Source organism: Struthio camelus, chromosome 2, assembly GCF_040807025.1.
Source record: "Struthio camelus isolate bStrCam1 chromosome 2, bStrCam1.hap1, whole genome shotgun sequence".
Classification (NCBI taxonomy): Eukaryota; Metazoa; Chordata; class Aves; order Struthioniformes; family Struthionidae; genus Struthio; species Struthio camelus.
This window is the reverse complement of record NC_090943.1, coordinates 58,157,940-58,182,428: the sequence shown is the minus strand read 5'-3', so window position 1 is coordinate 58,182,428 and position 24,489 is coordinate 58,157,940. Positions and strand designations below refer to the sequence as shown.

The window sequence follows — 24,489 nt, the reverse complement described above, 5'->3', positions numbered from 1 at the left end:
AGACTCTGCTCGTGCCTCTGAGTTGGTCATTCAACTTGCTTATCTTTCTGCCCCTTGCATTACCCTGGAGTTCATACTGAAAATCCCTTGACACCATTAAAAGAAAAGTTAAGCCTACTCTTTCTGAGGAACAGCATACTGCCACTGAAGCAGCTTGTCTTGGGGCTTAGCAAGAAATGTACAGTCATGGCAGATTATTACACTCCCAAATGATAGCCATTTGGGGATTGAAGAACGTAAAACACTACAACCTTTTGCAAGTATTTGAGACCAGCTTCTACACCTGGTCCTCATGTTCTGAGTAACTGGCTCCTCCAAGGAGCTCTGCACAGAAGGACTCCACATTCTGGTTGTTAGCTCTATTTGTGTTCCGACTTCATCTTTGCCTGGATTTCTTAGTAACAGGCTAGTGGGGAACCCTTTCTCTTAGTTAAATTTAAGCCATCCCCAGTGGTTTTTTCAGCTGTAAGGTAGGTGGAAGAAATGAGAAGGCAACAAATTAGACGCAAGCAAAGGAGACTGCAATTTATCAATTTAAAGTGTAATATGTTAAACAACAACTTAAGGCTACAACAAATTGGCAATTGCTAAAAATTCTGCCTGTTTCAGGCACTCTTTACCAATTGACCTTAGGGAAGAAAAAAATAAAATTAATCCTTAGCAACAGGGAGCAATAGCATTCATATCATCGGCACTGCTTGTTAATGTTGATGCTGCAGTACGTGTTGTTCGGTATAACGATATACAAGCCTTGAAACAAATTTCCCAGCAGTAGTATCCTTGTATAGACTGAATAAAGGTTATTTTCTACAGGGAGGTATCTTATAAGAAAAAACAGTAGGGGAGGCCATAGAAGTGAGAGGATCCTATGGAGCTTTTTGTATTTAACAACAATCAATGGGTTTTATGGAAAATCATTGAGCAAAATGTGAGCTGCAAGCTCACTACCCCATACTGATGTTATTTATAACCTTAGTCTTAAACTGCAGGAAAAGTACACTTCCGTTCTATGGGGAATACATTAAAAGTATAAAGAGCAGATAAAAAGACAGAGCATTTCATGGATCACCAAGAACAAAATCCACTTAAATGAGCTTAGAGTTGGTTTCTTGGCTTTCACTGATGGAGAAGGACTATAAGGCATTGCCCAAGAGGAAAAAGCTGTTACCTAAGTGTGTTTGTTACCTCATGCATAAACATAGGATTACTGTAACACACATACATGCAAACAGGGTGTTTGCTTCTAACTACTTGACTTTAACTCTGTCAAGTCTGTATTATCATTTCGTATGATTAGGGCAGATTTCTACTTCTCCTTTGCCTATATATATATTTTTAATAAGCATTTGGGTTATAAAAGATGAATAGCTGCTGGCTCGCAAGATAGCAGGAAGGATAATTTTTTCCCTTCTGTGTTGCCTAGGTAAATCATCATTAATATCCTATATGTGAAGTGCTAACCACAGTAATACAGGTTTTAACTTAGCAGGGATGCAGCCATGAAATATTTGTTCAGTAACCCTATCTGCAGAAAATGGCACAGTATGAAGAGGGTCAGCTGGTGCTTATCCAGCACCAGCGGGGTCTCCAGCTCGTCTAGTGAATTAAGTCTAAATGCCAGGAACATTGTTTCTCACTTGTTTAAAAAAGAAGAAAGGGAAAAAAAGACTAAAGTTACTTTAGGGGCACACAATAAGAACATTTTATCTGCCAGATACCAACATTATTGGCTAGTTTAAGTCCCAGATTAAATAATACATTCTAAAGACATATGACTCAAACACAAGCATATTCCTCACAGTAACGTGAACAATTATTAAGAACAAAGAGAGAATAGAGTTCATGATGTAACTTGTTACCTGCAGATGGCAGACTGGCTATAGGCTGGGCCTTCAGTGGCGCTTAGGGCTTGGCCAACTTGAGTCTGCGTCAGGCCAAGGGAGAGGCGCCGGATTTTAAAAGCTTTGGCAAATTCTCGGATTTCCTCCAGATTCACCCCGTCCACCTCTCCAGTGGCTGTTTGAGGATCTGTTGAAATATTTTTTTAATAGTGTCATTTCTTCATGTCACATAAGAGTGGAGTAGGCTTACACTAGGTTTAATTGTCGAGATGTTTTTTTCTGGATTTTTTTCACACTTGTCCCTTTCTCTTCTTTCCCAAACAGAAACAGGCTGGTCCTGTCAGAAGTGTTACAAAGCACGTTCAGACTGCTAAAACACTAACGAGGCTGCAGTGTCTCCAGGTGGTGGTGAAGGATTTTCAAAGGTGCTGAACTCCTGAAAATGTCCAGTTCATCTCAGAGTCAGTGGGTGCAGCTGGGCTCCTCACTGCCATTTGTGCTTTGGAAAATCTCCACCAATTTTGACAGATCCTGTTCCCAGTTTCCCTTTCTTATCACATAAACAAGAAGGGTTGGTGTTTATTTATTTGCAGTCTGTGGGGGAGGGCTAAACATAGGCACAAACTGCCTGGGTTTTTAATGTGAAATTAAGACTTTCCACTTCACCTAAAATTAACAGAAAGTAAGGAAATTCACAAAGCTTCCCTCCCTCTTCCACAACACCCAGTGCAGACCACCATCCACACATCCAAAACTACCCAGAAAATGAACAAGCCCAAACAAAATACGCCCTTTAAAAATTCCTTCATTTTATAAATCAGTTCTTAAAACACGCCTTTCTGGGAAGCAGCCTTTCAGGCTTTTCATTCTGCCTCCCACCAGGTTGATAATCGAAGAGCAGTGTATTTGCAACATGAGCCATTGCGTTTCAGATGGTAATGCTGCACAATTTTTTACTTGCACATTAGACCCTCAGAAGATAATGCTTATGATGCTGTGAGAATAAATCTTTCCTCTCCATAGCAGTTTACTGACACAGACGCCTTTGTCCCTGAAAGGGCACATAATAAAGGATGTCTACCACAGGAAAGCTCCTTTGGTGCTGGATAACTCGGTCAATTTAGGACTTATCAAGGGAAATGACACAGCAGCTGGAGAACAGAACTTTTTTTTCCCCCTCAAGCTACTGATCCCTAGCTAAATGAAAGCGTTTGCCAAGCTGGAGACAGCATGGGACTGGGATGGTGGAAGATTTCAAAGTGTTGTGCAATCCTGCGTGCAGTGAAGCCATTCTCCCAGTGCGACATCTCTATTGTTCTTCACCTCATTCCTCAGACTTCTTAGGTGAAAAGTTTTCAGCACAATAACACATCAATTTCTGTAAATGCAAGCAGTTGTCCAAGGACGGTGCTAGACTGCATCGCTATTCTGGACCCTATATTAGAGTGGCTCCTGCTAGTACCGCTACAGTTAAGAGCTTGCCAGCATTACAGTAACAAAGCTTTTATTTTCAGGGGTTTATAAGCCTGATGTAAAATTCCCTTAGGATGGAAATGTCCTATAAAAAATCTTTCAGTCCAATAATAGAGAGACGGAGGGAAGAGGTTTTTCTGCTGTATAAGTTTAGCCTATATTGATTAGCAGCTTGAGTGAAAAAAGCACATGTAGCAATAGGGTTTTAAAAATACTCGTGTATGTAACCATGGACCACATGAACAGGCAAACACACACACATGCTGAGCCTGGTTTTGACAATGGTCTGCATCCAGAATTGTTCCTTCTGTTGTCAGTGCTGCGCTGGAGCTCACCTGTACATGCATGCATTCCTACATTACAAACCTAGGGCATATATTATTTACTTGTAAGTGTGGGGGGCTATGGCAGGGGCCACTCAGGTTTGTAAAGTAATTGCTTTTGTAGATATGAAATATTCCTACTTACTCCATGCACGGTCTATCTAGCATATAAGTTATGATTTTCAGAGACACAAAAAGGAGCTGGATGCTTAACTGCCCTTTGGGTCTTTGAAGAGCCACTGATGAATGTACAAAATATCATAAATCATAACGGCCTCAGAGATTCCCTTGAGTAAAGTGCACTAAGATGGTGACCTTCCTCACCTCTTTCCTTCCTTCATTTTAAGGCCTCCTATTAGGGATGTGACAAAGGACAATTCAGGTCTTCCCAGAGAACTTTAAAATGAGTCTCCAAAGTAGCAAACTCTATTGCTACTGTCAGCTGTAAACCTCCCCAACTCCTCTTAGGAAGAAAACGGGAGGCACAAAAGCTAAGGGGTTGTTTGCTTGCACATAGTTATAGAGAAATTCTACTGGGTTCTGCTGGATCCTTCTGATATGATACTGTTGTGAAAGTGAATACCATGGAAGGTCCTTTTCTGCATGGGGGCCTTGGACCAGGAACACTTAGGCTGAGCTCTCCTTGAGATGAGAAGAAACTATGATATGCTTCAGGAAGAGGGGAATAGATTCTTACATACGGTAGAACATCTGTGGAGAAAGTGAGGCTTCATTCTTATATATTGTCTTCGGGAGGAGGAAGGTACTATCAGAAGTGGACCAAAACACTGAAGCCTTTTATTCCTGAACTCTGGGGAAAATAAGTGTTTGTATCAAATCAGAACCACTTCTACTTAAGGTGTGATTGAAAGCCCACTGAAATCTGTGGAAACAGTCTCTTGATTTCTATCAGGTCCATACTACTCAGATGATAGTACTATAAAGACCATTTTATTGGCATCATCATTTAACAGCACTGGTCCATTTTACTCTATTGCCATTAAAACGGCATAAATACCTAATCCTGGACACAGGATACACACATACAGAGAATGAACTTTGTTTTAATAAATTCTAAGCTCTCAGAACAGTTAAGTGTATAGTTTACTTCACATTTTAGGAAGAGTACTTTACTGGAGACTGTAAATGAGCAGATGCTTTCAAAATTAAGTGGAAATCTTAGAGAAGACAGAACAGTGCCAATCACAAAATAAAGACTACCAATTTCCTTGAGTAGCTAGGATCTACTGTAGTGGCATTTAGAATGGGAATTTAAAGATTCCCATTTTGGCTCAATACTCTATGACTGTTGTGTCTATGACACTACTAGGCCCTGGAGAAAGGTGAGACACTTGCCTGGGACCATTGCAGGGGACACACATATAGGAGAACAACAAGGAAGTCAAGTAAAATTCCCCTAGATGTCTTGGTGGGTGGTGAAGGTTGACAAGCAGAGCGGAAGAAATAAAATCCACAGTCTCTCCTTCTGCATTGAAAAATTTTTTTCCTACTAAAGGGAATATTGCTCCCACTTTTGAATTCTTCTGAAAATCCTGCATGAGTTTGCTTTGTGAGTGCAAATTTGCTCTGATTTTAATAGTTATGGGAAAGAGTTGCTACAGAGAAATCAGTGCATCCTGAAGGAGAAAGCAAGTTTCTGGTGTGCAGAGTTCTGCCACGGGAGGGGTTACAGGTAATGCATTCCCCAGTCGGACAGAAGGAGAAGTAGCTGGCAGAGGAAGTCCAACAGAGCGTAAATTGGGTAAGAAGCAGGACGAGACACTGTTAATGGGAAATGGACTTGAGCTCAGGGGAAAGAAGAATCTATTTGTGGGAGGCATTTCAATTTTATGGGAACAGATGACAGCAAAATAAATTTGGAAGGACAAAAGGAACTTCACGGAGACACAAGCATGAGGGGAAAACAGTGATTTCCATGAGAACATACGGTGGGAAAGGTAAGGGAAAAGACGCATCTGAAAAGAGGGAAATGAAACAGGAAAAAGGGAAAATGATGATGTAGAATTGAATGAAGAGGAGAAAACAAGAGAACAGAGAACATAAACAGGATGAGACAATATGAAAAAATCACACAGAAGGGTCAGGAAAAGTAGAGATGAATCTTGCAGTCCTTGCTTAGCCAGAGCTTCTTTCATAATGTCCTTTCACCTGAAGCAGCCATCATTTTTGTCTTTAATAGAACAAGCACTGGTCAGGCTGGTGAGGAATGAAGAGGTGAGGATGGCACAAAAGAGTAGAAACTATAAAGAACACAACCGTTCAGGGAAAAAAAGGAGGAGAAATAAAAACACAGAGGGAAATCAAAGTAAATTATTACAGAGCATCACAGGAGGAGTAAGTCTATAAAATAAATGAGGGGAAATAGTGGGAGTTTAAGGAAATGCACCTTTTTTAAAACTAAGAAACATATTAAATAAAAATGCAAAATCATAAAGAAAATAGACCTAAAATGAAAGGAAAAAAAAATAAAAACATGGAACTCTAAAGTTATTAAGGCCCAATTCTGTCCCCTTTCACATAGTACTTCAGTAATTTCACTGATGTTAGGCAGCTACTTGTAGAGAGAGTGAGTCTCTAAGTAAGTGTGGCAGAATCTTACCCTGAATAATTATTAAATTACTGAAGTTACATTCCTCTAAGCAATGTGCCAGTTTTCCTTCTTATGAACAGATAAAGGTAGCAGAATACGCCTGTTTTACCTGAACTTTACTATATTTGGCAATAATTCCTGGAATACAGCAAATCTCTACTGACATATTCTACTCTAGGGCCTCTACTGGAGGGCTAGATTGCAGCTTTAGAACGGAAGAGAAAAAGGAAACAACAACGTTGTTGCTTCAGGAGGGGTAGAGCAATCAAAGAGATGTTTAGGAGGCCCCAAGTTGTTTCTTGCTGCACACATGTCCTATGGCTTTCTTTCAGGACCACTGACCCACTGTAGGCCTCATCCCAATAAAGGCTTTGAACGGACCTCAGCAGACACTAGACTTCACTTGCAGACCTGTTACAAATACACAAAGCTATGTTAGCCAGTGCATGAGTTGGCATGCAAGGAAGGCTTTGTTTGCTTGTTGGCTGTACACTCAACATAGAGAGTTAACAGGCGTGCGGTGCGCCTGCCCATCGGGGTTGGCACCCAGAGTCTGAATAGATTCTGCAAAGCAGCAAAGCAGGGAGGAACTTTCTCTCCATTTATTTCCCTGTGCACAGGCACAGTTGTGCACACATTAGTTTTTAGTCACCGAAAGCAATTTGCAAGTTTGTGAAGATCAGCTAAGACAGATTGTCTAAAAAGGTGGTATTCTCAAAGACTATGGAAAACTGTCAAGTATCTCGTTTGCTTTTTCACGCTTTGTTATACACATGGTTTGATCTTTCCCTACTGAACTAACTGGATTTTTTTTCTTTCTTGTAGGCTATTTTCATATTACTAGAAACCAATGGGTAGCTTGCTTGTGTCCAGAACGCTGGCATCTTACATGCTACCTTACGCAGGCTTACGCATTCAGCATTAACTCCAGTTTCTGTTGGCTAAATGTTATTAAAAATATGCTGGACAACCACCAAGGATCATTGAGATGAATATTTTGTTTCTGACTTTGCAAGAACTCCATGTAATTGGCAGAAATAAGCTGATCTACCCATTGCACGAAGCACTCTGTTGGTCTCGAGTATCGAGGTCCAGGATGAAGCCCTGATACATAAATTTATATATCACTTCCAGAATCCATTTGCAGATTAATTATTGTCATGCTTTTTTTAGGGGACCCCTATAGATATCCACTCTCTTTTAGAATGCTCTTAAGATCTGTGTCCCAGTGAATTCCTAACCATGACACATTCCTCAGTCTAATTGCATGAAAAATATTTTCTTTACTCTGTATGAGTTCCCAACCTTTTGATTTAATTGATCTGTTCTGTTCTGAGTAAGGGAGAATATAAACACTCCAACTATCTTCTCTGTGCCATTTGTTACTACAGGTAACTACGTTCATCACTACAGGGTATTAACTATGGCTAAGTTTGCTCGACATTTTCCATAGCGGGATAAATTTCAGCTAGTGCAATTCAACTGCTTCTGAGAATACGGTTAATAAAATCCTATCCTGTTTTGCCCAGGATAAAAAAATGTTAACAACCTCATTCCTTTAAAAAGCTTCAGTTTCCCTACATCTTGAAGCATGGCCTTGATAGGGGTAAAGCAGCTAACTTTTACATCAGTAACAGTCTTTTTGCCATCCCAAGCAAGGCACTTCCTCCAGGAAGTCCAAGCTCCTAATAAGGAGCAGGGATTTGATTTTGGAGTGGAGGAAGAGATGGACTGACTGTGCAGAGAAGGGCAGTAAGAATCATCAGGGTAGAGGAAAGACAATGGAGGAAAAGAGGTGGCAGCAGGGCAGATAAAACAAGGTAGAAGAGGATGACAGGGATTATCTGATGAAAACACCGGTAAAAGAAACACTGAGATGGTCTGATAAATCCAGGGACAGAAGCTGACTGGGAGCTGGAAGAGAACTGAAATGGGAAGAGGAATTGAGGGATGGCTGACTGAAGGAAAAGGGCTGCAGTGCGAAGGCAGAGGAAAAAGGAATAGAAGTACTGACACAAGGGCAATGTAGATTGTGTGGAAAACAGGGTGAGGAAGAAATGGGACTGGGACAGAACAATCGGTGGAAGGAGTCAAGACTGAGAGGAATGAGTAAAAAAAGTCTATGTCTATTAGTCTCCTCCTCTCCCCCAAACTGATATTCCTATGCCTCATACTCCTCTGCTCTCAGCCAAATCCATGAACACTGCACGTGTCTTATTCCCTTTTAGAGCAGGACCAACAAGAGGATAACACAATCTATCATCTTTCCCATCCGTTCAACAGACAAAACTCTTGAGGACATCTAATATTTCCAGCTATGAATGTAAACGTTACCTCACCATATCACTGACTTACTATTTTGCTTTTGTAACAACCTTGAAATTTACCTATACAAAAATGAAGCTAAGAGAACATCCTTAAAGTAGCACAAATAAGCACTCAGAAGTTACAAAATGCTGGAGCAATAAGAGCCCATGAAACAGTGTCACATCGTCTCGGAGCAGAGGAGTTCTTTTTCCACGGACCCCTACATCATTCAGTGCACAGAATAAATTGTGCTTCATTGCTGAGAGGCTGATTGGTGTATCACCTAATCGGTTCAGTGTGTGGCCCTAGACCTCTACTAAAGCTCTTCACCAAAGATGTAGTTACTCACTTCCTCTTGAGCTTTTCTATTTTTTTTTAAATACTAATTTATTTTCCTATGTTTCTACAAGATGAGGGTCTTCCCCTTCTCATTCAGAGAGAGCAGACAGATACAAAGGGAAAAAGCATTTTTGGGTACCCAGTCTAGGTCAAATAGGAAAGGATTTTTAGATTGTGGCTTTAAATGGTGTTTTATATACGTCCACAGTGGAAGTACACTTTGGATTGTAACTGTGAATGCCAGGTTCTTCTGTAAATTAAAATCCAGGGTCTCAAGCTGGATATTGAGGGAGCACTTGTAAAAAATATGGTTTCAGTTACTTGCCTGACGTGGCACTTGAATTACGTGGCAAATAGAGAGCTCCAGCTCCTTAGCCCTCTACTGGCTAAACCAAGACCATGCTTCACCCTTCTACCATTCCCCGTCTCAAATGTTACATTAAGTGGGAAGGAGCTTAGTGAATAAGGCAGGGAACAAACCCTGGGACGACAGCCTCCTTCATTATGTAAGTCTGATTCATCCCCAGAGCAAATCCACTGGGAACACACTGAATGAAGCAAGAGAAAAAAATAGTGCATGATTTTAATCACAACATATATCAATATCATAAAATACATGTTACAAGAAGAGCTGAATACTGTTGCACAAACAATGTTTTTCTAGCACCTCCTGATTTTTTGAATGATTTACCCTGTAAACTTAAAAAGGCTTCTTCCATGCTGCTTTTATTGCGTAGAGTGCTTATCTACGTGGGGAAATTGACTGGAATAACTATTGTGGGATAAAGTACCCATCAACAGTTATTCTAAAATATTTTTTGGAAAAATAATAGCCACAAGGGAAGCTATTCTGGACTAGCCATTGAGAAGTAACTTATTCTGCACTAGCTATGTTAGCCAATTTTCCCACATAGGCAAGAGGTAACTTTATGTATTTTTTTTTAACACAAAGCATCTTATTTGTCTTCCTACAAGCTTGTCTTCATGAGAAGATTTACTGACAGAGCAGTAGCAGTATACTTATATCAGCATAATTATATCTACATATACATAATGTACTTACAGATACCCATGTGGATGCTTTTATTCCAGAATAAAAATATGCACAGTGGGAGTTATATCAGCATAATTTTACCACTATACCTCTGCTAGTAATTTCGCCATGTAAAGAATCTCTGAAGTAATCCAACCAAGATTTTGTCATATCTTCCTTCACATGACAGTTTTTCCAAGCCCTTCATAAGCTTTCCTCAGTCATATATTTTACATCCTCAGTATGGCCTGTGCTACACTGTTTTTTTACTTGAAAAAAGTACGTGCAGTATCTTTAAACAAGGTCATCCAATACACTCACCTTTTTGCATGTGTGCAAAAACTGGTAATGCTTCTTGTGTATACTTTTAACCTGTAGTTATTGCTATATAAAGACCAAAGTTAATACTAGACTGGTAAGACTGATAAGGTAATAGTGAAGAACGGAGAACTGCATGGTCTGGAGAAAAGAGCTAGTCAGGAGCTCAGCTGTTACAAACCTAACACTGAAACTCCGTTATTTCACTTCAGTGTGCTTCTCTCTCCCCTCCCACGTCACAGTTCTTTCTTGCTCAAACTGTGTAAGCTTTTCCAGGCAAGGAAGGTCTCTTGCTCTAGATCTGTCCAGTGCTTGGGTTTGTAAAACAGTTTGCTGCAATACTGCAAGTAAAGTAATGAACAGGCAGCCTAACTAAAAAGCAGGAGGGGATGCCCACCAAATTTGGAACAAGAGAATTCATTCTACTGACTGATTCAAAGATTTCTCATTTCCAGTGAATATCAACTACATTTTAGTTTTAAGAACTGCCCAGTGTCCACAAAGGCAGTTAAGGGTTGCTACCATTTTTATGACCGTTTTTAGTGTTGCAGTTTCTTGAGGCGTGTTCTCCCTTAGCCCCATCCATCACAGCACTTAGCAGTCCTTATTGGCAAGAGTCACTGTAATTAGCAATAAACAATCTATTATACGGAAAAAAGGAGGGAAGGTAGATCAGGAAACTCAGCAGCCAGGAGGACAAATAGAGGGGAGATGTAAGGAGAGCCAGGGAGCAATACTTACTGCTGACTAACTGGCCAACACTCAAAGCTGAAGAGGAGGAGGATGAGGAGGAAGAAGAGGAAGCCTGACGCACTGGGCTTTGAGACATAGATGCTTGACTGTGAGCCAAATGCAGGAGACTGGGTTGTGAGGCTGCTTGTCCCACTTGCGTCTGGGAGGGCTGATGGAGCTATATGTTAAAATGTAAAAATAGGTATTTAGAATACGAAGCAGTAATAAGAAACTTTTAATGCACCATCTCACCCTTCTATTTCCAGGGAACAAATCCCATAGGGACATTAAACACCATGGTCTCATTTTAGATGACAGAGGGTTACAATAGGAGCAGTCTGAGCTGCCTTGAGTTCCAATTTCCCATTTTTGCTCAGTTTAATCAGATACTGAATCTAATTAGCAGCTAAATACTTGTTTGAAATGAGTGATGGGAGATATCTGACATTCCTAGGAGCACTGATTTAATAAATACATGTCCTTACCTGTTTTCTGACTCATGCAGTCCGATCTTTACTTCCCTACATTGACTCTCATATAAATCAGCATTGTTTCAGAGAGGTTCTTTCATACTGCGGGACCAGGGCCAAGAAGTGTGGGAATGGGGAAGAGAAGATAGGGGAGAGGACTGCAGGAAAGGAATCATTTGTTTTATGACATTGGATCTAGCAAACAAATTAAAATGTTGAAAACTTATTTCTTGATCTATAAATTGTTCTTTCCTAGCACACACAGTGAAACTTCTGAATCCTATTCACACCAGGACTCGGTCAAGTACGACATACCTAAGAAGTCTGGCAAGTAATGGTAGATGCAAATGATACACTGTTACATATGAATCTGGTTTAATGAATTTTACAATACTGTAGAACCTTTGGTTTTTCTTTAGGGAAAAGGAAAGAACCATTAATCCCTTTCTGCCTATGATGAACTTTCATTTGGGCTTAAAAACTAAGCACATTCTCCACTATTGATTTTTACATAAAATTGCCTCCAAATTTGAAGAGCGGTCTTTATACAGAATGAAGGTACACCATGGATCTTACAGTTTTGACCTGGCTTCTTGTAGTCTGGTACAGCATTATCAGAATCTAATAATACACTAATACCCAATCCCAATACACTGAGATGACTGGTACTTATTATAACTTTATACTGTTTTGATTCTTGATCTTAGCCAAAAAAGACTGCAAAAATGTACTAAAAGGCTTCACTTTTAAGTGACAGCCGTTCTTTGAGTCCTCAGACAGGAGAAAAGATAAAGGGCTATTTGGGCTTGCTCAAAGTCAATAATTTAAATCTAATTCTTGAATTCTAAGGTGTATACATTTTCATCTTTTGGTATTTTACTGAACAAACTACTTCAGAAAAGGTGCTGAATTCATTAAGAGTACTCAAATTATATATAATATGCTCTTGAAACACACAGAAATGACTGATGTTAAGTGGACACAAAATTATACTGCATAGTAAATAAATGTATCTGATCACATTCGGGATGACAGTTTTCTGTGGAATACACAAGAACAGTTTTAATGGCATTATTCTTGTTATGGATCTACTGAAGACTGGACAAAAATTACAAGTCCTCCTTCTTTCACTTCCCACACGGAATAATATAATACAAAACAAAACCAGAAGCTTTGAGTTACCCTTTAATTATGATTAAAATTTATTTGCGTAAGTCAATGTCCAACTTCTGACTTTAGTAGGGATCAATAAACAGAAACATTTTATTAATTTGAGATTTTTTAAACAATTATTAAAAAAATGGCACTGCATCAAAGGGATAGTAGTTAAGAAGGTGACTGAAAGACTTCCAGATTTCAAATTCATGCAAGCATTGGGCATCTTTAAAAACCTTTTCACTAAGGGTTAGATCTTATTTACGGATAGCTGCCAAACCAGAGTGTCCATGCATATACCACAGCATGCAGCCTTCTTGTGGGGAAAGAATCCACTAGGAGGGCTTGCCTGCCCTCACTGCTGCAGTAATTGCCTTCCCACGCATCGTGCCCGCACCACTGCAGACTGGAGCTTTCAGAAAACGCACTGGACATAGGCGGAAATTTGAGTTCTGGGTCTCTTATCAGATACATTATCTGGCAAAGCTAAAGATTTCAGCCTAGGCAAGGGAAAGAAAATATTATATTTAGATGGGCTGGATGCTTTCAGACTGGTTGGAAGAGTCTTAAAGGTGTTAGTGTTTATCTGTGGGGACAGAGGAGGTATCAAATGATGAGAGAAGAGCAAATGTACTGGCTATCTTTAAAAAGAAAGATCTGCAAAATTATAGACCAGTCAACTTAACTTCAACCCCTGGGAAAGTACTGACAAAAATAATCAAACAGTTTTTAAGCACCTGCAAGAAAACAAGGTAGCAACAGACAACAAGGATTGTTAGGAACCAACTGTGTCAAACCAATCTGATCTCCCTCTAAGGGTAATTGGCTTTACGGACAGGGAAAAAGCAGTAGGTGGTTTGACTTTACAAGTCCCTCGACACTCCCTTGCATGATATTCTTTATAACCCAAGAAAACATAGTTTAGATGAAACTACTGCAGAACGAATGCAAAAATAGTTGGAGAGCAACACTCAGAGGACAGTTATCAACTGTTCACTGTCAAAATGGAAGTGTGCATGAATGGTGTCTGTCCTGGTTCTGGCAGTACTCAGTATTTTCTTATGACCTGGCTGATGGAGAAGAAATGATATGCATACTAAATTCACACAGTGATGCCACACTGGGAGGGACTTCTGATATATTGGAACACAGGATTGGAATTAAAAATGATCCTGTCAATTTGAACATACTATCAACAATAGGGTGCTGCAAAAATGAAGAAACAGCAACTCCCATATGAAGCTGTATAAGCAGGAGTGACATCTGCAATGTATGTGGAGAATCTTTTCTTCTGCTAAGCACTGGAAAAGCTACTGCAGGGACACTGTGACCAGAGCTGGATGCCATACACCAAGCAAAACGCTGTTTAAGTCTAGGAAATACTTGATTCTTTGCACATGTATTGCACAATGAATCTGCAAACGTATTTTTAAAATAACTGCGATACCCAGATGCTCTGCAATTTCCTGGTCAGACATTCTGAAGTCTTTGGTCCAATGTAAGAAATTCTCAAAATTTAGCTGGGCAAAAGGGATATGGTTAGTAAAGTCTGGATGCACAGTCACCTTAGGTGAAACACCAGTGTTTAAGAGATGTTTACAAACTGCTGGTTTCTAATTCACCTCCTGCAAGGGAAAAGGAAGCAGTGGGGTTGGAGAAGCAGAATAGTCACCTTAAGCACTGACCAGGGAAGGAAGGAGGATGCCTTTTTTTACCTGCCTACATAATTTCCAGCACACCCCCTGTTTTACAGACATGACGGTTAAGCTGTAAATGTCCCGCTTAAAGAACAATGATGGTTATCTATGACATGAAATTGCATTAAAATACTCTCGCTCTTTTCATCCACTATAATTTCCATTCCAGAAATAGCCTTAAGGAGAGGTGACGATTAGATTATGAATTAGATTCTAGATGACAGAATCAATTCAAACTTGCAATAGCTGACTTTTCCCCAATTTTGGACACGTACATATGATATGAATTATATTTATGACTATTGTGCATTTTCCATCCAAAGACAGAAGGAGGCACAGAAATTACAGAACCAGTTGCTCTAAGTGCCATTCTGTGTAGCTGGATATAGTAGACACGCTGAGAATGATGACTGTATGCAACACTGATCGGTATCTGGCAGGAATGTATGTATGCACACTACAGCCAGAGGAATAGGATGAATATGAGAAGCATAAAGTGCAGCATAATACTTTATAAGAGTAAGCTGGAAAATGAAAAAGGCCTGATTTTTATCTCTTTTACATCAGTTTTACACGCTGCTGTCAACACTGAAGGTAGTCTTGACTGATAATTGCAGAGGTGAAGAATGAATAGGTCTGTAAGACTGAATTTTCTTCTTAAATTAAATTAAGACTGAATTTTCTTCTATAAATTATATAGTATAGTCCTACCCCTGGGATGGCCAACTGGAAACCTGTAGTAAAGCCTCCTTACGAAATCAGGGATGTGGTTACCTGCATCCAGAAAGTTGCAGGATAGTGAAAGGGTAGCAAGATATTTTGCATAAGGTAAGGAAAGAGAGAATAACTAAGTAGAACTAGAGAACAAACTTTTGGGAGAATGATGCCCTTTATGATAACAGAACTGTTACTGATTTTACAGTGAGCCTGGACAAATAGCAAGGGCAAAATATGGCCCTAATGGAAGAGAGAAGAAAGTAATGGCTTTAAATTGCAGTAAGGGAGGCTTAGGTCAGACATTACGAAAACCTTTCTAATGTTAAGGAGAGTGGCCTAGGTTGCCGAGGGATGTTCAGGAATCTCCATCACTGGAGGTTTTTAAGAACCAGTTAGACAAACATCTGTCAAGAATGATATAGGGACAGTTGATCCTGCCTAGGGGGAGGGGATGGACTACATGACCTCTTCAGGTCCTTTCCAGTTCTATTTTTCTGTGATTCAGTGAAAAGGAAATCTTGAGATGAGGAAAAACAACAAATTAGAGAAGACAGAGGTGAAAAAGACAAGTACAACAAAAGAGGCAGAAGAAACGAAACCAAGAAGGGTGGCACAAAGAGCAAGAAATACATTTCTAGCAAACCCTTTTATGATACAAATAAAGAATGTCAATTTTTTCTGATGTCAGCTAATGCTTCCTGGGAAATACATATACTAAGGCTATTAAGGACTGAAGTCCATGGCAAGTGTTGAAAAATAAATAAATACTTTGATGTAAAAAGACATTCCAAAATACTCTGAAATGCCACCGGAATGCCTTGCAGAAGTATTAGTTTAGTTTTTTTATGCTTCCATTCTTCCTGTAATGAGTTCTCTACTCAGTCTAAATTTCCTGAAATGTGTCGAATTTTTGTTTCTGAGAAAGGGCTGTGGTATACCATGGCCACTGCTTGATTCTAGAGCGACATGCCAGAGCAAGCCCACCTTCAAACCTACTCATGCTGCATGACCAGACAAAGTTTTCAAAAATGTTTTCTTAAATCTCCCAGCAAATCAAAAGAACAAGTTATTACACATATCTACTCGTTGCACACCAAATCACTTTCGCAGTCACCTCTGCCAGAGTGTTTTCACTGTGGCTTAAGTACTGTAGCCATCACCTGATTTAGCCTACTCAACTACATGCAAGAAAGTGCAAAAAACAAGGCACCTTCTGTTCTGGCCAGAAAAGGGGCCAGTTTTAGACACAGATCAGGCACACAGACTCATACTCGTGCAGCAGTAACACATTACAGGCGTAAATCTTATTGCAGAATGAAATCTGCATTTGACTTTTTAAAGTATGAAGCTACTTGATGCTTATACGTATCTTCTCTCTCAGAAATATAGTAGAAGGGACCTCTACACACCCTGCTCAGACTGACAGCATAGGAGCTTTTGGCAAATTGCATGAGAAAGCTCTTAGGCTCCACACAGGCTGTGTACATGCTCAGCTCAAATTGAGGACAACAGCAGGGGACCGCTAGTGTACTGCAGACATAACTTGGGATAGGACAGGTAGAAAGCTCTTTGACGGCATCTGCCTAAGTCTCCCTTTCAAAGCCCTATTGTGGGACCAGAACTACATTCAAAACATAAGCTGTAAATGAAGGTCTTTGGGCTCTCTAAATGAGCCTGAGGACACAGCTGGGCTTCTGTAGAAGTTATAACTTTATATGCAGATCGGGTGCATCAGTCATCTTTCTGACCCCCATCAGGACTGATGTAATGTCACTGTTATGACATTAATGCAATGTATAATGTATAAATGTATAGGTAAGTGCATAATTCAAAAGTAATAGGAACATTCCTACAGTGAACAGTGCTTTACTTTCTCTGTGCCTCAGTTCCTTAGAATGATATAACTGCTGTAATAATATTTTCATATACCCAAAGGTATGATGTAGTTATATTGGCTTTTTTGAGATATACTTGTTCTACAAATGCAGGTGCCATAAAGAACACTGGTCAGAAAGAGACCTAAGTTACAGGTGAAGTGCCTATGCTATGGCAGGGAAACACCTGTTACAGTCTCTTGTAATAGCAAATAGATAGTCTGATGGTCTCGACTTTCAAAATCTACTGTTTTATCCATGGAACTGTACAAAGGAATACGGAGAACATCACTGCAATGCTAATGATAGAGAGAGAAAGAGAGAAAGAAAGGAGAAAAATTGTCACCTTCATCACTGAAAGGTAGGTATTATAAAAAGCAACAAGAAAAACAAAATTGGACTGAGACAACACAATTTAGCAGCTACATTCAAACACAGAGAAAGAGTGCAGTTTTCACAAAACAAGACAGCATCAAAGCAATAACAGCATGGCAGAGAAGGAATGATTGAGAGCTGGTTAGATTTTAATGGGAGAGAGGAAGACAAGGGACTGCATGGAGCTGTTATAATGAGATGGTAGAGTGTATGTGGTAGGCTGAGACTGCAGAAGGAAAACTCTTCTGGCATGAAATTTGGAAAGTGGAAGTACAGAGAATGACCACAGACTCATCTAGGAGTTGTCTATGGCTTTTCAGCAGCTAATTTGGAGCATGATAGCCAATGACAACAAAGACAGGGAACTGACTATGTAAGAAAACGCTGCCTAGTAGCTCATTTTATTGTGTTGGAGTTGGCAGGAGCCCAAAACTGGTAGTGCTGTAAGACACAATGAAATATGAAAAGTTCTGGCAAGCGCTGTAGATAAAACAACACTGAGGACAAGTGAGACCACAGGCCAGATTTACTGAATTTACTAGGTAGAAGGAAACAGCCAGACAACAGCAAGCAGGGAACCATCTTGATGAGGTACACTGGCAAATAGTATGACAAATAGTATGACATGTAGAAAGTGATTTTGAGTTCTCTGGGCAAGCAAATAGTTTTGAAAACATCAATTATTAGGAAAGCTAACTTAAGGAATTCATGAACAGGAAAGTATTTTGATTCCCAATGGTCTCTGGCACCTGGATGATTCTTGCATAACTTCACTCATTTAACAATTAGGTTTTTATCCTAAAACAGCCAACCTAGGTCCCTCTCTAGACAATGGAGAAAACAGATACCTTAAGGTACCTATTTGAGATTCAACCCATCTAAAATGATTCTTTCTAGGCAGTACGGATCACCCTCTGGACATGCGTATCACTCTTTGTCTCTAGTGGAAACCTAGTTACCGGCTTTCACCAAACACTTAACTGCTTCAAGCTGAGCAAGGTGAATTCTGTCCTAAATTTCTGACCCTTGTGAGACTGCAGTTCATGGTACAAGTTCTTCTGGCAGTCATGTTGGTATAAACATGTGTTGTTAAAGATAAAGAAGAATCCCTTAAAACAAGGTTTTCAAATCTGGAAGTAAAATGACAACGTTAACAAGTTGCTATAGGAAGCTCAGCTGTTCTTGAAAAAAATGTGCTTTTAGCCACGTAACATATCCCTCCTTAGAGGCATAAAGGAAGCACAGAAGTTAAGGATACACTTTTATTATGTAAACACACACACACATATATATGTGTATATATATAAACTGCTTAAAAAAGAAAGAAACACAAAATTAGGGAATAAATCCTCCTTTTTCAAGGAAGGAGTCTACAAGGGGAGTCCAAAGGATTCATACTAAACATTGTTGAACGGTCTTAGCAAGCAGCAAGACAAGATAGACGGTGAACAATGGTGAAGCTGAAGCAGCAGGAGGCATAGATTTTCTTAGTTTAGTACAGAACACCATGAACAAGATACAGAACCTGTTTACAACATGCCTGGGGAGCGTTATGACAGACAAAATAGAGAACAGAAAGGTGCAAAATGATTCACATTAAGAGGAACCGTTTTAGTGACTCACATGGTAAGAATCATGGAGGCACAGATATATCATGGTGGGTACGCCTGTTTATTAAAAAAACCTGCTCAATGAGCAGAGATAGACTGAAAAAAAAGCAGAATGCTAGGCTGTATTGAGATAAGGACAGAAAATAATCCTGAAAACACTATAATGTTATTATGTAAATCAGTGATGCATCCTCACTGTGATCATGGCATTCAGTTCTGATCACAAAATCTCAAAGAGATCATTGTGGAAACTGAAATGGTTGAGAGATGGGCCATAAAAATTGTTAGCGACACAGAAAAACTTGTTTATGAACAGAAATAAAAAAGACAAGGAATATAACAGGACTATGAACAGTTATCTTTAGAAAGCTATTACAAATTCTAGGAGAATTCTCAGGGTGTGTATCAGTGGTACTGTTTAGATTAGCAAAATTTTGGAAAACTGTAAAAGCACTGAAGCTTAACTACCGAATATAAAGAGGAACAATCCCTACTGAGGGTAGTTTAAAGAGCATAAATCAGAAGCTTCTATTTATCCTCTAAAACTAGAGCAATAGGGTTACAATGGATTGCTTGCGTACCTTAAGAAGTAACCTATTTACAACAGAGAAAAAGAAGCAGTGCTTTACACTACACATAAGTAAGCTATGAACTCATTTCCATGAGGGGACATTGAGGTTTTAGTCTGTCAAGTATGGAAAAGTTGTATGAATAAATAACTCATGTAGCCTACCCAAGTAAAGCTGACTAAAGACAATATCTGAGGCATCTAAGTCTTCAGGCTTCGGGCAAAAAGTAAGCACAAACAGATTACTTAGCAACTGAATTAGGCTTCACAGGTTCAATTACTGTGAGTCGGCCAGCAAGCAGGAGCTTAGTATCATCGCTTGCAATCATCTGCTCTTTTCTCTTTCCCCTGTAGTATTTAGTTTCTAAGACAACGACAAGTTGGAAGTTTAAGCTAAGATTATCTATAACTGGAACATTTTACTACATTATTCATTTCCTCGTTTATTTCTCTGTGACATTCTCAAACTTTTCCGAAACTTGTCTTGTACTTTTTTTAGTTTCTGCAGCTTCTTTCATCAAGTTACAAGACACCAGCGACACCATGTTCAAAAATATTTTGAATTCCTGCTGAGCCCTCTGAGTTTGAGCACTCAGTTCTCCTGAAAACGAGGTTTTGAACTTAGGACTAAATAGGCTATCATTAGCCAAACACAAGAGTGTGGGTCGTTACCCAGGCAGTAAAATAAATTCAGGACCTCCTTATATAATGTATAACTCCATCTTCTTTTCAAATTATATGGCAATCACTGTTGCATTATCTCATTTGCTTTTTAGTGTTCATTGGCATTATTTCTCTGAAGGATCTGGCTCTCATGCTTCAATTCTGCTCCCGCTGAAATCAACGGCAAAATTTCCTCTGACGTTAGTAGGGGCCTTCAGTAAAAGCAGAAGAGCCAGTAGAGGGAGCACAAATACACAGAAATAATTTTCTGAAGCTCCTATAAAAATGATAATGTATAGTATTTTTTTCATATTATATTTGTATTGCATGTTTTTCCCCTGATCAAGAGTACTTTCTAGATGGCGTTCCAACAGATGAAGGTAAGGACGGTCTGTGTTGGTAGCCCTTTCTGCAACTGCCCGGACATCAGCAATCTGACTGCATGAGAAGCCCAGGCTAGACTCTGCAGGACTGACCTCAGGAAAACAATGTTTTCTAATCACACAGCACTGCTCAGTATACCAGGACAGCTCTTTTCCTAGGACGATATGGGGCACATCTTTGACTTTTGCACGTGACCAGAGTTCTGCTTACCCGCAATCTGTGCAAGTTGGTAATCTGTTCTGTGTACAGCACCTGAGCACTCAGATTGGGTGAACCACTACAATACAGCATGATATGGCTAAATGATGGCTTTCCAACTTGAACTCCTGCTGTCCTTCAGCAAGCTGCACCCTTCAGGAACAGTTTGTCCCTTTATGTGAACGCAGTGCCACTAGCAGTGCAGAGAAAGGTTGCGTCTCTGACCCCTTTCTGCCCACTAATTTTACTGGCAGCTACTGCCTGGAAGAGGTTGCTTTGCTGCAGGACTCAGGAGGGACCATAGCTGTGTTGCTCTGCAGGTAAGAAGGTCTCAGAGAATAATACAGGACCTCTGTTCTCCTCTTAGCTCTAAATTTCATGGGTTTCAAATGGCATCTCAGGACTGTGATGGTTTTTGAGAGCCTTCCTGCATAAAGGAGGAAAAGTTCTAATCTCTTCAGGGGACTGACTTAAAAGAAACCAAAAAAACCCACATGTAAATTGCTGAATTTCTTAGTCCATAGTCAGGCTTTCCAGCATTGGAAAACACACAGCCTGCCCTCCGTGCATCCCTCTTTGTTTAAAAGTACATACGTGCAACAATTGCAAAAGCACTTGCCAGTAGTATAAGTCTGCTCCTATTAAAGAAAATAGAGGTAGATAAATGGCAAGTGCTTTGGAAAATGCCTCTGCTAAATACCATAGCGGATAGGATGGCAAAAAGAGAATGTAACCATTCGGATGTGAAATATCTTCAACACAAACAAACAAAAAATTTCACCTTAGAGATCCGCTGGCTCTCTACATCTAAAACCGAAAAAAAACTTTGGTTTGGGAGTTCATGTGGCCCTGGGATTCACCCAAACCCATAAAGGCTGCTAACTAGGATTGGAGGTGTTGGCAGGACTAGCAAGTAAGTACTACCAGCAATAGGAATGATAAGCAGAACATTTAAATGAGTGACGCTTTTGTAAGTGCTATTTTGGCAATCACATTTGTTGTCTTTTCCACCCTCAATTTCCTCTCTTTCAGAGAAAAAAGGTGGCATTGCAATTCTTCACTCTACAGATGTAGACAAAATTAACTAATTTGACTTCAGAATACTATAAAAAGAACTACAGAAATCCCTTCAGACCTCAGTGAAATTGCTGCACCATCCTGAAGTTTGCGAACTGCCTTGTGCTTCCACTCAATAATAACTTGTCTAAAAATTTGTTGTTTGTGCAAATATGCACAAACACTTCTATTTTTTCCAGTGAAGAAGGCTAATAGTTTCATATGTATTTGTTTTCTTCACACATTCCAAAACATTTCAAAACCCAGTCTACTGGGTGATCATTAACTGAGGAACTGAACTTTATGGGCCAGATGGGTCTCTCCTGTCTCACACTTCTACCTCAGAGACAGAAGTAAAGAGAAAATTTCTCAGCTGGCCCTATATACCTTTAAAAGAAAAGAAAAAAAACCCAACTGGATAACCCTGAATATATAAATTCTTTATCTGACTTATATTATATTATAATTACATATATAATATGCATTTTTATACTATATATAACAGAATTGACCTTTTGTTAAAGGAAACAGAAGAATTAAGTGAAAGTTTCCAGAAAGGCCGTGAGAGTCGGTGAGGAGTAGAGTATGATTCTCCTGTACATTTGCTTTTATAACCATTCAGACTACAGACACTTTACCTGTTGGCCTGGTTTGAGTGGGGATAGTGTTATTCCCTGGGTGTTGATCACTGGGAGTATCTGGTTGCCGATGACAGTAGCAATGATCTGACCCTGGGCGTTGGTCAGTAACTGTGGAGTAATTGGCTGCACTTGAAGGCCCTGAGCTCCACCTGCCGCCTGGTTGGAGGGGACTGGATTAGGCATCAGTGGGATTGTTCCTATAATCTAGAGAAAACAACAAAGTGAAACACAAATATTTGCCACGTGTAATTACTTGTTTCATGCATGCCAAATCAAACAAGTGAAATATGTGCAGAGAGACAGGTACAACAGGCTGATGGGGGAAACCAAACCTTTCCTTTACCGTGATGATTAGGCTTTCAAACCCATTTGGCAAGTCACATACCTACCACCTGCACATCTTAGCATTGGCCACTGTCACCCCCAACAACTCCCCTGTGACTAAGAGTGTATGAAACAAAGTTCTGGGCCACCCTCTGGCCCCTGGGTGATGCTTTGTTCCTACCTTTCATCTGTAGATAGGATTAACGTGAGTGAAATACTGCAAATGTCTGCCCCGTTTGTCTTGCTTTCTACAATTCATCCCTACAAAGTTATTGACTGTGAACTCATGTGCCTATGTAATTTTCATTGATTTACTGTTACCTAGCACTTTAGCTGACCACCTATTACTCCATGTGATCTCAGCAAGGAACAGAGATACTGGTGCCTTTCAGGATATGGCTCCTAAAGACATGTTCATAAAAATGTGATTTCTTTGGATGACAATTAAGTACTGCAACACAAAATGGGAGAGTTGGCATTAGATAACACATTTTAGCTAACATTTCTGGGGCAAATACTCCCAGAAAGTGACATTTCTGATTTTTGAGAATACAGTGATTTCCTAAAGTGTGAACATTCCTGTATAAAACTAATACCAGGATAAGATATCAAACACATACTGTAAGAAAGTTCACTCAATGAATCAGTGGCTAGGCTGAAGAAAGTTACTCTGTTGGAAGGCTCTTCTTACAAGTATTAGAGCATCTGAAACAAACTTCTGATGAAACTTGTGAATAAAATCAAACTTCTTTTTCAAATGACAATGACAAAGACTGCAAGAGCTGGGCCTGTTCAGCCTGGAGGAGAGAAGATTGGGAGGCGATCTCATCAATGTGTACAAGTATCTGAAGGGGGAGTGTCAAGAGGATGAGGCCAGCCTCTTCTCCGTGGTGCCCAGCAACAGGACAAGAGGCAACGGGCAGAAACTGAAGCACAGGAAGTTCCATCTGAATCTGAGGAAAAACTTCACTGTGAGGGTGACAGAGCATTGGAACAGGTTGCCCAGAGAGGTAGTGGAGTCTCCTTCGCTGGAGATATTCAAAACCCGTCTGGATGCGATCCTGGGAAATATGCTCTAGGTGACCCTGCTTGACCAGGGAGGTTGGACTAGATGATCTCCAGAGGTCCCTTCCAACCGAAACGATTCTGTGATTCTGTGATTCTGTGAATGGAACTAGAATCATAGGAGATCTGTTTTGTGTTCTTTCATCTTTCCTGTTGTAACAATCCCTTTTTACTCACTGTGTCTTCTCCGCTTTTCTCTATCACAATAGCCTGAGAAAACATCTATCCCATTGTAAAACTTCCCGTTTTCCCTCTCCAGAGCCCTTAGTTCCTTTTCTTTATCCTCAACATCCACCGCTCTGCAATGTCCTTAACTTCCACCCATGCCTCTTAAGGCCCCCACTAGTATGCTCCCAGTTCCCCCATGTACCTTATCACATAGTTTGACTTATCTAGACTTATTTCGTTGCTGAGAAAGAGGATGGAGTACGGCTGAGTTCCCTCTCTTTTTCCTCAGCAGGGATATTAACAGGGTAGCTGTTCTCGATCCATCTGCTGATTCTCATTCAATTTAGGAACTTAATATCATTTTAGATCTCTTTATTTCTGATAAATTTCATTGAAATTGGCCAATTGGTTCAAAGTCATTAGGTATGGTACGGAGAGATGGATGGATGGAAAGAGAGAGAGATGGGAAACGGCACTATTCATGAGATGCATTTCCTCAGCAAATCAGGCTAAAGTGTTTTTAATGAAACTTGAAGGAAAATCTGTC

General features: G+C 39.9%; 1 protein-coding gene across 5 annotated transcripts in view; it reads right to left on the bottom strand.

Annotated features, from left to right (window-relative positions):
* Positions 1-24,489, bottom strand: part of POU6F2 (POU class 6 homeobox 2) — a 315,713-nt gene that overhangs the window by 5,409 nt on the left and 285,815 nt on the right. For all 5 annotated transcript variants that reach the window (XM_068935937.1, XM_009679430.2, XM_068935939.1 and 2 more), the window contains exons 7-9: positions 22,383-22,589; positions 10,987-11,155; positions 1,860-2,028 (exon numbers count right to left, since the gene is read on the bottom strand). In XM_068935937.1, coding sequence (XP_068792038.1) covers positions 1,860-2,028; positions 10,987-11,155; positions 22,383-22,589 — 545 coding nt within the window. The remainder of the gene's footprint in view (positions 1-1,859; positions 2,029-10,986; positions 11,156-22,382; positions 22,590-24,489) is intronic.